This window comes from Syngnathoides biaculeatus, chromosome 15, assembly GCF_019802595.1.
Source record: "Syngnathoides biaculeatus isolate LvHL_M chromosome 15, ASM1980259v1, whole genome shotgun sequence".
NCBI classification, from domain to species: Eukaryota; Metazoa; Chordata; class Actinopteri; order Syngnathiformes; family Syngnathidae; genus Syngnathoides; species Syngnathoides biaculeatus.
In genome coordinates, this window is record NC_084654.1 from 4,701,344 (window position 1) to 4,717,627 (window position 16,284).

Genomic DNA, 16,284 nt, shown 5'->3' on the forward strand with positions numbered 1-16,284 from the left:
CAGTTCTTTCCGTTGGGAAAGTGCTATAGATCAATGAAAGTCAAAAGTAGCATGCATTTGAACAGTTTTTTTCCCTCTGGCAATTAAGTCATTAAATACTTGATCAGCGACCTAGTATTTTTCTGCCCTGTGCCATGTTAGGTCACTCACTCAGATCCTGCTGGTCCATTCAGTATTAGTAGAAAAAAAAAATAACAATAATATATATAGTACTTTTTTTTTTATTTTGTAGACTGCACAATTCATCATTTTAAACTACTCCCTTTCCACAATTGACATTGCACTGGTCTATCACGGGAACCTCGAACATGTAACGTTAACACACTTGTCTAGATATATTTTACATCTTACGCGTCTTATAAAGAATAGTTCCAATAAACAGAAATGTATCTTGTCCTTTGTTCTTGTTGCTATGTTGTTCCTTGTTCTTTGTTTTGGATGTTGTAGCAGAGCAGCACCGACTGCCAGAGAAAAATTCCTCGTGTGTTTTTACACACTTTGCCATTAAAGCTGATTCTGATTCTGAAATTATATTTTCCAAAATGTTGTACCTATCATAATTTGGGGTCATGAGTCTTACCTTAGGGATTGAGACATTTGCTTGGATGCCCTTGATTTTCACATTATCTGGTTTGACAGACGGGTCTGTTTGGCCATGTGAGATATTGAGGGAGCCATGGATCATGCCCTCTGTCTGGAAAAACTTGGGCTCCTGTTTGATTGCTTGGCTCTGTGTAGATCCAAATTCACTACAATGAGACTGCAGATACTGGGCTGAAAACTACCTTAAATTATGAAATTCAGCAGATAGAACCATAGTTGAAGTATAGTAATTCGGAAAATCTTGATTTCTCTTTGCAGGGATACTTTGTTTTACTTACAGATTCAGTAACTGTAGATTTACTGATCTGATAAGCTTCATTGAGAACTTTTCCATGCAGGTCATCTAGAATGGCAGCAGGATGACGGATACTGGCAAAATGGACCATCGACTCTATGTACCTGAAACCAAAATACAACAATGTACTGCAGGATAGTAAGTCATTTCATAAAATTTCATTTTACAGGAGTAGTTAATAGCAATAAGTGCTTTGTAAGTAGCGAGAGTGGCAACATCCCAAGCAAACTCAAGACTTCGTCACAACTCACTGACCAATTGTTGAAGGGGTTTTCGGAAGTAATGAGCAATAAAATATTCCCACTCATATGCAATGACGTCTTTTATATCAGTTCCATTTTATTGAGATGATTTTCAAAACCATTACAAAAGCAAATTTTACTACCTGTCCAAGGATTCTGCAACAAGGGGTGTAAGCACCACATTAATGGCACCCTTCACCTCCACTATGGCTGTGGTCCTGGTTTGAGCTAGAGGCTGCTCAAGAGACCAGTCATCCGTTGTTGTATCCTCATCAGTATTCTCCATAGCTCTCTTATCCAGGGGAGTATATGGCGTGCTGGAGAAAAACAAAATCCACATTTTATTTTTTTGGACAGATAACATCAGTGGATGTTACTGATGACAGAGAGAAAGCTTCAGAATATTATCAATTATACCAAAATATTAGTGGCTTAAATAATTACAAAAATCAATTACATAACCAATTCATAAACAACGGGTCACCTTTCCCTAACTTGTCAAATCTAGAAGTTTAATTTCTTTGCCTTGGCAGGGTGCCTTGTGACAATTCCAAGAATACTTCCCTAAAGGTGAAAAAATAATTTTGACTTTTGTATTCTGTATTCAAAGTTGTTCTTGTCGGACTATTTATTTTATTTTATTTTTTTCTTTTCCCATACATTTTAAATCGGTTTTGCATGGTGAGATAAAAAAAAGCATCGACTGGGGATTTTCTTCTCTTATCCCTGTGTTCACGGTTCCAGCATTTTTTTTCCACTCGATTTCAGGCATAGGTGGATGGGAAGACAGGGGTGATGTCTCTTGGAGAACTGGCTGTATGATGGTGACTCGCTCATGTCCCGTGGGTGCTGGGGTGGTGGTAGCTGGCGTCCTCCTGGGTCATCGGCTCTGGCTGCTGGTGTGGGTGGAGGAGGACTTTTGTTGCTCCTCAAGCTGGTTTCCTCCTCTTTTCTTCATTTGTGTATCCCTCTGCACGTGACTCCTCTTGTTGCGGGGAGATGTCCCCTGTGGGCTGTGAGGCCCGATGCATTTTTTTGTTTGTTTGTTTCACCCCTGTCTGTTTTATGGGGGGAGTCCACCTCCCATACTCAAGGGTGGGTAGAGGGTGGCAGCAGAAGTGTCGGGAGTGTCCTTGGGATCATGCTGCAGGTCTGCATGTAATGGCCCTCTTCGTCAGTGGTTGTCCGGCCTGATGGGTTTGACCAGCTGGAGCCATGTCTCTTAATCACTCACTTAACATACTAATGGGCACATATTCATGTCAAAGTTTCCTGGGGTGAGGCGTACGTAGGGTTGGGGGGCTCTGAGTGTTAGAACAGGTTCCAGCACATCGGTGGGACCACCCCTCGAAAAATTCTGTTCTGTTTGACTGATTCACTCTGATCCTCAATAAAACTTAAATTTAAACAGAAAGAAATCACAGAGGAAGCACAAAAACTCCACTTTGACACAGTAAAATTGTTCCGGCATGAAGGGGTTGCATATTCTCCATTCTGCTTGATCTAACAGCCAAAAAGGACACACATAAAAACGCAAAAAGTGGCTTAAATACCTGTTGTTATCACCCATGAGCTGAAGTCCTCTATCTAACAGTGAAGTGGCTGAGAGGCCATGTTTTATTACCTGAAATAGTTTTATCAGTATTAATTTATCAGTGTACATTTAAATTACGTTGAATTGACTATCCTGATGGGATTTGAAAAAAAAAAAACACCTTAAAGCTTGGAACAGAGAGCTGGTCAAAGGATGCTGAGCTTTCTTCACTTGTGGGTGTGTCAAGATCTAAGGGACGATGTAGAGAAGATTTGGAGGTCCTCTTATTGTTGGGCTGCTTGACAGACCAATTCGACACCTTAAAGGAAATGGAACAAATAATACACATATAAAACAGGGAGATTATAGGTGGATCATATTCCATATATATCTATAACATATCCACCTGATTTTGACCCTCTGTGCAAAAGTATTCACCACCTTGTACAATCAAAAAAAATCACTGACTAAACACAAATTTGGGAAAGGTAAGTCTGGAAAAGGTTACAAATCCATTTCCAAGGCTTTGAGGCTCTAGCAAACCATTGTCAGAGCTACTATCAACAAATGGAGAAAGCTGGAAAAAGTGGCAAACCTTCCCAGGAGTGGCAACTAACTAACATTACTCAAAGAGTACAATGACGACTCATCCAGGAGGTAACCTCAAACAACATGTAAAGACCTGAGGCTTCGCTGGCTTCAGTTATGGTCAGTGTTCATGACTCTACCATAAGAAAGATACTGGCTAAAAACGGCATCAGGAAAAATCACTGCTGTCAGCAAAGAGTACATGGGCTAATCTCACATTTACTCAAAAACATCTTGACAATCCAACCCTATGGGGGCACAAGCCAGTGTAATCTGTAGGCCGGTCCACAGCCCGGATAAATGCAGAGGGTTGCGTCAGGAAGGGCATCCAACCTAAAACTGTGGCAAACAAATATGAGCGTTCATCTAAAGAATCCCATACCGGCTCGGTCATGGCCTGGGTTAACAACGCCCGCCCCCCGGCACAGTTAACCTGCAGGGCGTCGGCGGAAATTCAGCTACTGTGCGTCGAAGACAAAGAAGAGGAGGAAACCTGATTCATCAGTAGAAGATAGAGAGGAATGCGCAGATCCTACGACTGAGTGTAGGGACTTTGAATGTTGGGACTACGACTCAAGGGTTGGTTGACATGATGAGAAAAAAGAGACCAGATGGAAAGGTAGTAAGGCTAGAAGTTTAGTGGCAGCGTTTGAAATATTTTACCATGGAGTAGATGGAAGAGAAATGGAGTAGGGGTTATTTTCAAGGGAGAGCTGGCTAAGAATGTCTTAAAGGTGAAAAGAGTATCAGATCGAGTGATGACGCCAAAATTTGAAATTCAGTGTGTTATGAATAATGTGATTAGCGGCGATGCCCCACAGGTAGGATGTGACCTGGAGTTGAAAAATGAATTCTTGAAGGAAGTACATTAAGTAGTTCTGAGCATCCCAGATAGAGAGTTTTGATTGGTGCAGACTGCAAAGGACATGTTGGTGAAGGAAACGGGGGGATGAAGAAGTGATGGCTAAGTACGCAATCCAAGAAAGGAACTTTGAGGGACAAATGGTGGTGGACTTTGCAAAAAGGATGGAAATGCCAGTAGTGAACACTTTTTTCCAAGGCAGGAACATTGAGTGACCTACAAGAGCGGAGGTAGAAGCACCCATATTATATTTTGTGCACATGATATAATCTGAAGGTTACTGACTGTAAGGTATAGGTAGGGGATAGTGGAGCTAGCTCGACAGCATAGGATGGTCATGTGTAGAATGACTGGTGGTTGGGATAGATAGATAGATAGATAGATAGATAGATAGATAGATAGATAGATAGATAGATAGATAGATAGATAGATAGATAGATAGATAGATAGATAGATAGATAGATAGATAGATAGATAGATAGATAGATAGATAGATAGATAGATAGATAGAATACTTTGAGAAGTTGATGAATGAAGAAAACGAAAGAGAAGGAAGAGTAGAAGAGGCAAGTGTGAAGGATCAGGAAGTGACTTAGTAAGGGGTAAATTAGAAAGGCACTAAGGAGGATGAAGAATCGAAAGGCAGTTGGTCCTGATGACATCCCTGTGGAGGTATGGAAGCAATTTGGAGGGGTGGCTGTGGAGTTTTTGACGAAGTTATTGAATAGAATTCTAGCAGGTGAGAAGATGCCTGAAAAAAAAAAAAAAATCGAGAAGTGTGGTAGTTCCCATTTTTAAGAACAAATGTGATGTGCAGTGCTGTGGGAATTATAGAGGAAAAAAGTTAGTTAACCTATTAATAGAATTATGTTTTTTTTAATTATTTTTTTAAAATTATTCATACCACCATTCTAAATTATTTTAACTTGTATAGTACTACTACTACTACTACTACTAGTACTACTACTACTACTAATATTAATAATTATAATATTAATTTAAGGTGGAGGTGGGAGTGCATCAGGGATCAGCTCTGAGACCTTTCCTGTTTGCCGTAGTAATGGATAGGCTGACAGATGAAGTTAGACTGGAATCCCCTTGGCCCATGATGTTCACAAATGACATTGTGATATGCAGTGACAGCGGGGAGCAAGTGGAGGAAAAAAATGGAAAGATGGAGGCATGGGAAGGAGAGGAATGAAGATTAGCTGAAGTAAAACAGAACATATGTACGTGAATGAGAGTAGTAGAGGGGGAAGAGTGAGGCTCCAGGGAGAAGAGATAACGAGGGTGGATAACTTCAAATACTTGGGGTTAACAATCCATAGCAATGGTGAGTGTGGTAAGGAAGTGAAGAAACAGGTCAAAGTAAGTTGGAATAGGTGGTGGAAGGTGTCTGGTGTGTTATATGACAGAAGAGTCTCTGCTAGGATGAAGGGCAAAGTTTATAGAAGACTGGTGAGGTCAGCCATGATGTACGGATTAGAGACTGTGGCACTGAAGAGACAACGGGAGCAGAACTGGAGGTAGCAGACATGAAGATGCTGAGGTTCTCGCTTGGCGTGAACAGATTGGATAGGATTAGAAATGAGCTTTTTAGAGGGACAGCCAAAGTTGGATGTTTTGGAGACAAAGTTAGAGAGCGCAGACTTTGATGGTTTAGACATGTCCAGAGGCAAGAGAGTGAGTATATTGGTATTAGGGTGGTGAGGATTGAACTGCCAGGCAAAGGAGTGAGAGGAAGACCAAAGAGAAGGTTGATGAATGTTGTGAGGGAAGACAGGGCAGTTGGTGTTAAGAGAGGAAGATGCAGGAGATAGACTTGGATGGAAAAAGATGACATAATGTGGCGACCCCTAACGGGACCAGCTGAAAGGAAAAGAAATAGAATCTTGACATCTGGCCATCAGTTTGGGCCATCAAACTCATGTGTTCATGCAGCAGGACAATGATCCGAAACACACCAGCAAGTCCAACTGTGAATGGCTAAATAAAAACAAAATTAAGGTTTTGGAATGAATGACCATGTCAAAGTCTGGCCTTAAATCCAATTGAGATGCTCCAATGTGAGCTTAAATGAGCAGTTCTTGGTAGAAAACGCTCCAATATGGCGGGGTTGAAACAATTCTGCAAAGAAGAGTGAGACAACATCCCTCCAGAGTGATGTGAAAGACTCATCACTACTTATCGCAAAGGCTTGATTTCAGTTATCGCTACCAAGGGTGGCACAACCCGTTATTAGGCTCAGGGAGCAATTATCTATTCACAGAGAGTCAGAAAGGTTTTTTTTTTACCTTAATAAATTGAATTGTCATGTTAATGTCAATGAAATGTTTTTCTCAGGAGACAGAACAGTAAAATGAGCCACAACACAAGGAAGCACGCAGTGGCTGCTTAAGGTTAACAACACACATTTTAAAATAATTATTTTCATTTACCATACTCTTTTATTTGACTATAAGTCTTTTGCTGCTCATCTATAGTTTACAGTTTGCAGACCATTGGTTGTGTATGTGAGGTCAAAGTGGCTTTAGAGGCGGAACATGCATCTTAGTTTTTCGTGTGTATGTACCAGATAAATTTAATTTGAATGTGCAAAAATGACATATCGATTGCTAAGATATTTCCAGAGCTTGTATGCTTTGGCTTGCAGAGTAATAACTGTGTAAATGTTATGAAGTTATTATTCACAGCACTCTCTCTGAAACAAGCATAAAATACATGAATCTCATCAATTATTTAGATGACTAGTGTAAATTACAACTTTAGCACAAATTGATGTGACATCACCACTTTCCAAGCATGCACACTCGCATTTTAGACAAATGTAATAAGGCATTAACTTCACATTTTGGCATTGACACACAGTAATGCATTTTGTCCATAGGTGAGCATGCAAATGTAATCATTGTTTGTATGCGCCCTGCAATTGGCTGATGACCAGATCAGGGTGTACCCTATCTATTATGCAGAGTCAGCTGGGATAGGGTCCTGCATACCCACAAACCTGCTGAGGATAAGTGTTACAAAAAAAATGGATGGATGGATGAAATTCAAATCTATATTTTATTTCAGATTTGTTGTTTTCGACATTTTCTTTTGAATATTACAAGACTATCACCTATGGCCTAACTAACCTGCAAAAATGGATCTTCAAATATTGAAAAAAATCCCTTGCACAGTTTTGGGATGTGTAATTCAGCACTCCAGATTTATCACAACTTTCTATCCTATTTACAATGTCTTTGATGCCCTTTTTATTTGGTGTTTGTTAAGGTTGAATGTGTGCTCGGACCTGGAAATTGCAAATAAATTGCCTGAACTAGGCACAATAAAGTTGTTCAAATCAGAATCTTAATGCAGAATATAATCAGTATTTTAAGGAGGCATGACAATTATTGGTGATGAACATTTCACCTGATAGTGGGCCAGGTAGTTCTGGTAGCAAGCCATCACATGGGGTTGTCTTGTTACTGGGCCAGGCTCTGCAGTCTTTTCGGCTTCCACTGAACTCTCGTCCTCCATGGCCAGGGCAGATACAAAGGAGGCCTGAGATATGTGGCTTGGCAGAGGTTGGGAAGGCAATGGGGGTAGCGTTGGCGGCAGAGGCAGAGGGCGGGGTTCAGTAATAAGCTCCCCGTTGAGGACATAAGTGAGAGGACCTTCAACACTGTGGTAGATGGAGCTCCGGCTAAGCAAGATGAAAGTATTTAAGCATAAAGTTAACTTGGTAACAAGTTTAATTTATTAAGATGTATGACTGCCCAATTTTGATCAAAATGTAATTAATTACTATTACTTAAGTACTTATTTATTCAACAAATTAACATCTGCTGTCATCACAGTCTCATCACATATGTAGCAGATATCAATTTAAATGAAAGGCAAGCACTCAAGTAGAAGACTTAAAAATGTGACGAGTGGAGCAACAGGTTGATTTTTCTCTCTTCAATCTCCTCTTCAGAAGGTAAAACACATGCTCTATTGGGTTAGGGTCCAGTGATTGACTTGGCCAGTGTTCCGCTTTGCTTCCACCTTCCACTTTTTCCCCTGATGAACTCCTTTATTGTGTTGCAGTGTTTTGGGTTGTCTTGTTGCATGATGAAGCATTTCCCAATTAGTTTGGATGCATTGTTTGCATATTGCCAGACAAAATTATTTTGTAATGGTTTTCAAAATTCCGTTGCTACCATCATGAGTTATATTATATATATTTTAAAAAAGACATGTTCACATGTTTAAGGAGATCCCGTCTTTCTTCATACATTTGGTCAAGGTTAATTTTGTCCAGTCCAGAAAAGTTTGTTCCAAAGGTTTTGTGCCTTATCGCTGTACTTTGCAAAATCCAATCTAGCCTTTTGATTATTTTTGCTCCTTGTTTGCATCTTTTGTTATGGCTTGGATATTTCTTCTCTCAAAGTCTCCTTTGAAAATTGGATTATGATACATTCACTTCAGCCCTGTGAAGGTTGCCGAACAGTTTTGTCTTTCACTTAAAAAAAATTCATTCAAACTAATTGGGAGAAGCTTCATCATGCAACAAGACAACGGCCCAAAACACGCTGTCAACACAACAGGGGACTTTATCAAAGGGGAAAAGTGGAAGGTATTAGACCCAATTGAGTATGCATTTTACATCCTGAAGAGGAGACGGAAGGGTGAAACCCCCAGAAACAAAACAAGAACTGAATGATGCTCCAGTAAAGTCCTGGAAAAGCATTTCAAATGAGGAATGCAGGTCTGATGAAATCACTGGGTCACAGGATTGATTCAGTTATTGCAAGTAAGCGTGATGCCACCAAATATTAAATGTCATTAACTTTAAGTTCATTTCACCATGTTTCCAATACCTTTGCTCACTTGAAAAGTGGGTGGATTCAAATAAAAGGTGGTCAGTCTCGGTTGAATACACCTAGATGTGAATAACGTCTCGGTTGAATACATCTAGATGTGAATAATGTAATGAAAGTAGGAATTCTGACCTTTTGTCTCATTCATCTTTTGAGCTGAAACCCAAATGTCTTTCATATACAACAAAAACAGGAATTAACCATGACGTTCAAATATTTCTGGACAGAACTGTATGCAGTGTGACAATTGAATGCAAACGTCAACAAACGCCATATGGCCTGCAAAAAAGGTGGATTTCAAATCGCTGGGAGTGTGATGTAGTTCTGTCAATTACTATTCAATGGTACCCAGTGACTCTACTCAGTTGAACGGCAGCACAGCATTTCCGTGACAGTGGATGAAATAAGAGTGGCTTGCATTCATTATCAAAAGCAATCATCTTCACACTACTGAGCATAACCTCAAAAGATTTTCTCTCTTATAGAATTTTCACCCGCTTCCCCTTTCAGATCACATTACGTATTAGTTGGGTAAGCAAGCTAACGCTTGGTGAATTGTGCTTCACAATCATAGAAAAACAAAAGGCCGGGATATACCAAGAACATTTGGCTGCAAGAAGTTTTGTGGTAGGTTCAGATCCAATGAATGGGAGTGGAAAACCTGACTAAACTCAAAATATCCCTCTCATGTTTTTCGCCCACATCCCATTAAGCTCATGTTCCCGGTTAGTGTGCCAACAGTCCAATACTTGGTGAACAGTGCTTAACAATGGTAGTAACGGGGGACTACCTTCCCGCTGGGCCGCATGAGTCACGCGACTACAATGGTAAGTAGACCTGAAAGGAAAAAAAACAAAAAAAAAAAAAACAAATGGAACTAGCCAAGGTGAATTGATGCACTATCCGGGGCCCCTTACAACACATCACTATTGGATGCGACCAAGCTGATGACCAGCTAAAGAGGACAGAAGTGGGAGGAGCTCATTAATTTGGTGCAAATGAAGTGGATGTATGTTCAATGTGAATAAATAACCCTGTGATCAAACTCTTGCGAAGTGCCTGAGTCTGACCGTTGCATTGGATGATGTGACGTCGCTATGAATACGGCTCTACCAAACTTCGTTGCAAAGCAGACTTAATCATATGGACCAATCAAGCCAAGCTGTTTTTTTACATCTAATGTGGGGAAGACGAGCAATTTAATCCGCACAAAGATTATTTGCATGTTTTATAATAAAAACATCTGGTCATCTCAAATGTGACATGGAAAAGATCAATTGCCGGTAGCTTGAAAGAGGATATTTTGGGGAGTTCTGACCAAAAATTTAAAGCTAAACATATTAATGGACTAAAAAAAAATTGACTGAATGGGACTATGAAACATTTTGTAATATCAATTCACATAAATTGCATTATATCCTTGTTTTCCTTGACACCTAGTCACAATTGGTATCAATCAGCAATATGGCCATAATATGAAATTCCCCTTGCGAACCCTTATTTACGGTGAATAAAATAAGTATTTGAACACCCTGCTATATTGCACGTTCTCCCACTTAGAAATCATGGAGGGGTTTCAAATTTTCATCGTAAGTGCATGTCCACTGTGAGAAAGATAATCGAGAAAGAAAAAACAAGAAATCACAATGTATGATTTTTTTTTAATGATTTATTTGTGTGACACAGCTGCAAATAAGTATTTAAACAGTTGAGAAAACCAATGTTAATATTTGGTACAGTAGCCTTTGTTTGCAATTATAGAGGTCAAACATTTCCTGTTGTTGTTCACCAGGTTTGTACACACTACAGGAAGGATTTTGGACCACTCTTCCACACAGATCTTCTCTAGATCAGACAGATTTCTGGGCTGTCGCTGAGAAACACAGAGTTTCAGCTCCCTCCAAAGATTTTCTCTTGGGTTTAGGTCTGGAGACCGGCTAGCCTATGCCAGAATCTTGATACGCTTCTTACACAGTTATTCCTTGGTTTTCCTGGCTGTGTGCTTCGGGTTATTGTCATGTTGAAAGACCCAGCCACGACCATGACTATTGCGAGGATAAGCTATGTATTATGCATTCAACATACAGGTGAGGCCCCCGTGGTTAGAGCACTGGTTTGGTAAACCAGGGGTTGTGGGTTCGTATCCCACTGGGGCCTCCACTCCCTAAGAAGGGTTGCATCAGGAAGGGCATCCGGCGTAAAAATTGTGCCAAACATATATATGCGTTCATCTGAGATGATACGCTGTGGCGACCCTGAAAGGGACAAGCCGAAAGGAAAACAATATCATCACACAGGTGGCACCAATGTTCCCTCTAATTTTACATCTGTCTGGGCATACAGACAAGCTCACTGAGTACTGTGAGCAACATTAGAAGTGCTCACTGTGGCCACACACCAGTATCACACCTGGAATCATAGAAAGTTTCATGGTTTATTAAAAGAATCAAATTACAACAGCAATTTCCATTAGTTTACTTTTAATATACCTCATTTGGCCAACTTACAAAGTTTAATAGCTGACATTATTTTCCTCCCTGAATTTGATATAAATGACTAGCATTTTGTGTACTGTTATGTCTGTGCTCCCATCTACTATTCGGGTATGCCAGGGTCCATTTTAAACTTATACATAGTCTCATTGATTGAATTCAAAAATTCAAAGCCTTAGTTTTTGCTTCGCCAGCTTTCTGGTATACTCACATACTGTGCTATGTGATTGTGGATTTTTTGAACTGACAGCATTGTTATTCTTTTCCTTTCGGCTTGTCCCATTAGGGGTCACCACAGCGCGTCATCTTAGATGAGCGCATATTTGTTTGGCACAGTTTTACGCTAGATGCCCTTCCTGACGCAACCCCTCAGCATTTAGCCGGGGAGAGAAGCTTACAGCACCTGGTATTGCCAGGCGGTCTCCCATCCAAGTACTAATCAGGGCCAAACCTGCTAAGCTTCCGATATCTGACAAGATCGGGCGTTCTCAGGGTAGCATGGCCGTGAGCGTTGGACTGACAGCATTGATGCATTCATTTTAATGCCAGGTAAAATATTGTCTGAGAAATTGAACTTGCTCAGGGTAAGATTTGTGTGTGTGGGTGTGACAGCTAGTTCTTTTTCTCCCAGTCGTTTGCGCTCTCTCGCAATAATGTAGCAATCCTTTTTCCCATCTTGAGTCTTCGTATAATTCCAAGAGCATTCAAATGACTTTTCTGCTGAATGTGTTGTTTGAGGTAGTCCAGCTTCCATTGAGAACTTTAGCGTCACTACATGTTAGGCAGAGTACTTTTTCTCACTGGAAAAACTAAAGATCTTGTTTTTCTATTTGCACATACTCCGACAGCCATTCCATCTTAAAAGAACCACAGTGCTTTTTTATTTTGGTTTAGGAAGCCGATGCATCACATTCACTACCTGCTCGTTTCGCCATGATATGGGGTTAGCACTAGTGTTACTAAACTCCACCGCACTGTTATTGTTATGGAGTGTGTACAAGCACAGCACATGCGCAAGTACTGTCAATCCCGTGATTGGTTGCGTAGCGTATTTGCTTCGTAATATGATTTACTGGACAGCTGTCACTCACCGAATTACACAGCAATATGATACAGGAAAAAAAACATTATATATCAAATTAATTTGTAATGCGTTCACTGCACCGGATAGGTTTTCTTATGTGCTGAGAGTGTGCGACAAATGCACAATTGCACAGCTTAGAGGGAACATTGGGTGGAACAGTGCACGACCTGTTAGCATATCTGGCTCACAGATCTGAGGACCGGGGTTCAAGATCCCGGCCTCAGCTTTGTGGAGTTTCCATGTTATCCCAGTGTCTGCTTTGGTTTGCTCCACAATTCCAAAATATGCGTTTTAGGTTGATTGAAGACTCTAAATTGACCTTAGATGCTAATGTAAGTGACAATGCTTGTTTGTTTATATGTGCTCTGTGATTGGCTGGCGACCGGTTCAGGGTGTACCCCACGGTCGCCCAAAGATAGCTAGGATAGTCTCCAGCATGTTCACGACCTTAGTGAGGAACAGAAGCAGTAAGCAGTACAGAAAATGGATGAATTATTATCAAGTTAATAAGGGTGGCTTGCTGATATGCTGAGGTTCTCGCTTGGAGTGAACAGGTTGGATAGGATTAGAAATGAGCTCATTAGAGGAACAGCCAAAGTTGGATGTTTTGGAGACAAGGTTAGAGTGAGCAGACTTAGATGGTTTGGACATGTTCAGAGGCGACTGAGTGAGTATATTAGTAGAAGGGTGGTGAGGATGGAGCTGCCAGGCAAAAGAGTGACAGGAAGACCAAAGAAAAGGTTGATGGATGTTGTTAGGGAGGAGATGAGGACAGTGGGTGTTAGAGAAGAAGATGCATGAAATAGGCTTAGATGGAAAAAGATGGCACGCTGTGGCGAACCCTAATGGGACAAGCTGAAATGAAAAGAAGAAGGGCGGCTTGCTGATATCCAAGGTTTTCCAATTTGAAAGTACTCAAACTGTAAGTTAATGAAATATAAAACCTGGGAATGTTTTTTTACAGTCAAATTTTAATGATTCAACTGCTCTCACGGGTGAAATTTGAAGGTGAAGGTGAAAAACGTCCTGACTCAATACTTAACCTTGGTCTTTCATTTTCTCCGCTTCCTGAAAAGCACCACTGAAGCAAGTATTAGAGAAGATTACAATACTTTTAATTATAGGATGGAGCTGACCTGTAGTTCTCCATGTAATAAGGAGGCTGTGGCGGTGGCTGCATCTGTTGCCTTCTCCTCTTTTTCCGCCCCGGGTATGTCCCTGGACCTTCATCAGCGCTGCTGATCGGCTCAAACTCTTCAGCGGCAGAGAAGTAGACTTCGCTGTCAGCAACCGACATACTAGAGTCTGCAGATCGGTACTGATGGAAGGTGTTGGAGTCTGCTGAGGGTGTAAAGGGGAACGAGCCATAGCTTCGACGCTGACGTGGTGAATCCAGAACGTTTTCGTCACTGCGGGAAACATCACCGCTGAACTGGACACCCCCAGACAGCACTGGGGGAGGTCTGTCATTGAATACAGCAGCTGACAAGCTCTTAGTACTGCCTAATCGACTAGAGTGTACTGAGGACTGGCGCTTGAGGGGAGAGCAAAGAGGTGAGCGCACTGAGGTGCGTTCCTGGGAGTTGTTAGGTGAAATGGGTGAGCCCTCCGGAATATCACGGAAAGTACTGTAGGAGACACAAGCACAAGTGGCACATTTTATGCGTAAAGCGGGAAATCACACTGCGGTGGTAAAATTGATCAAATATTATATCTTCTTTAAACATCACAAACAAAAGCATTCTCCAGGCTACTCACTCAACAGGACTTTTTCCATTCACAAGAAACATGCGTTGTTCCACACTTGGCGAGGGGGTATCCCTTTCTCCAGCCAGTAGGGGTAAGGCCGCACTGCAGGAACTATTCTCCTCAGAGGAGGAGGCAGAGCTGTGAGAGCATTGGGGCACCTGGAGACTAAGGTGCTGTTGACCACGCCTCTCAGGCACCTCAGGAGGGAGGCAGGGTGAATGTGTATCAGTTTTCAGTCCAACAACCCTTCCTGGAAAAAAAAAAAAAAAAAAAAAAATCCACTGATTTGCATGCAACTGGAAAACAAGGCCCATTACCCGTAAAACTGAAAAAAGGTTTTGGCCCGATTCTCAAATTTTTATTTATTTGCAGTTTCACCACTTTAATGATGAAGATCATCAGACAAATGTAAATAGACAAATACAATTCAAGTAAACATAAATAGCCTTTTCTTCGAGTTTACAATATTTCTGAACCTACGAGAGCAGGCCATGAGTCTTTACTTATCATATTTAATTTAATAAATTCCTACCATCCACTTTGGGTGTTTCTTTGGTCATAATCCACAATCCAGGTTGAAGCAAAGACTGCCCATAACACATATCTGACTCAGTGCTAGAGGAAGAGAATGCAGATGAGGAAGAGGGTGTCATCTCTTCCAATTTGAAGAAGTCCACGCCCATATTGGTTCCTCCAAAAAACCTGCAGCCTCCAAGGCAGCCACAGCGATTCCTGCTCCGCTTGTTTCTAATGCCAGCTTCTTCAGGCCACAGGAACCAGAGTCTTGAAAGAAGGATGGGGTAAACACTTCAAATAGTAATCCACTACAAAACAACAATAACAATAGTCCAATCTTTAAAGGCTGCACTTGGCAGGCAACGAGCAATTGAGAGATTGTGTTTATGTACCTTTTGGTCTGCGTGTCATGTAGTTCCAGAAATTGCCTCTGAACTTCACATTTGGCTGAGTGGTCTGCAGCCAGGGCAATGTCCGCAGTGATGAGGTTCAGGTTGACTGAACCCGCCTCCAGCCAGACAGAGCGTCTCATCACCAGGGGCTGGCAGAGACTGAGTGGCTGACCTGGACCTTGCCCCTGCCCAGCTGGCAGCAGCCTGCTCGTCTCACTGTGCTGCTGCTGCTCGATGTACTGTTGAATGTTTAGGTCTTGCACCACAGCGCTGATGCCCTCTCCCACTGCCTGATTATGTAGGTTGCAGTTGGCCACACGTAAAAAGCCTGTCTGAGAAAAGCAGCATATTTTACAATGACAGATACAGTATTTGTAGTGGTTATAATAAAATATTGGGACACTGCAACTTCTTCAAAATATAGTTCTCTTTTATGCAAAGTAAAACAAATTTTAAAGATGTGTGACATTGGACATCGATGGTAGATTTTCAAATTTAATAAAATAATAAGTGAGGGGCTAAATACTTTGACGTTAGCAGCGCAGCCATGTTCAACAATGAACAGGTCCACTCCATCCATGGCCAGTCGCGTCATGGTGTACTTGAGCTCCTCTGACGTTCGACAGTGACCGGGCAAGCAAGTTAACTAAAACATAACAACATAGTTGGATTACAGGGGTTAAGACAAAGACCTATTAACAGTCACTCACATTTGAAAAATGTACGGGTGTGGTCGGTCAGTCATGCCCACAGATATAAAGTTACGTGTGTGATCCACCAGTCATGCCCGCAGATATACTGTAAAGTTTTAGGTGTGTGTTCTGTTTGTAGTTATGAGTGTACCCCTTTAACAGCGGAGGGGAGCGGTGTCAGGTAAACTAGGAAGTAGAAGTAGGCTGAGCACAGCTCGTTGTACATTGAGGCTGTGTGTTTCCATGTTAAAAAAAAACAACACGTTAGGTTGTGGTTCACCGCACTGGATCGGTTTTCATGTGCGCCGAGTGTGCGACAAGTGCGCAATTGACCCCTGCGTAGAAATTGCGTCATCCGTGTCTCTGACCAATCAGAGGCCAGAGA

General features: G+C 41.4%; 1 protein-coding gene and 1 pseudogene across 16 annotated transcripts in view; both read right to left on the reverse strand.

The window, feature by feature from the left end:
• Positions 1-16,284, reverse strand: part of kiaa1109 (KIAA1109 ortholog) — a 187,462-nt gene that overhangs the window by 108,505 nt on the left and 62,673 nt on the right. For 13 of the 16 annotated variants that reach the window (XR_009798533.1, XM_061844548.1, XM_061844541.1 and 10 more), the window contains 11 exons: positions 15,734-15,853; positions 15,208-15,539; positions 14,832-15,082; positions 14,309-14,549; positions 13,687-14,178; positions 7,542-7,815; positions 2,856-2,993; positions 2,694-2,764; positions 1,284-1,457; positions 882-1,002; positions 581-781 (listed from right to left, as the gene is read on the reverse strand). Coding sequence is in view for 15 of the 16 variants with exons in the window: in XM_061844548.1 (XP_061700532.1) it covers positions 581-781; positions 882-1,002; positions 1,284-1,457; positions 2,694-2,764; positions 2,856-2,993; positions 7,542-7,815; positions 13,687-14,178; positions 14,309-14,549; positions 14,832-15,082; positions 15,208-15,539; positions 15,734-15,853 (2,415 nt within the window). In the remaining variant the exon portion in view is untranslated. The remainder of the gene's footprint in view (positions 1-580; positions 782-881; positions 1,003-1,283; positions 1,458-2,693; positions 2,765-2,855; positions 2,994-7,541; positions 7,816-13,686; positions 14,179-14,308; positions 14,550-14,831; positions 15,083-15,207; positions 15,540-15,733; positions 15,854-16,284) is intronic. The other 3 variants (XM_061844547.1, XM_061844543.1, XM_061844540.1) reach the window with 3 other exon arrangements.
• LOC133513872 (5S ribosomal RNA) lies at positions 11,858-11,976 on the reverse strand (annotated as a pseudogene).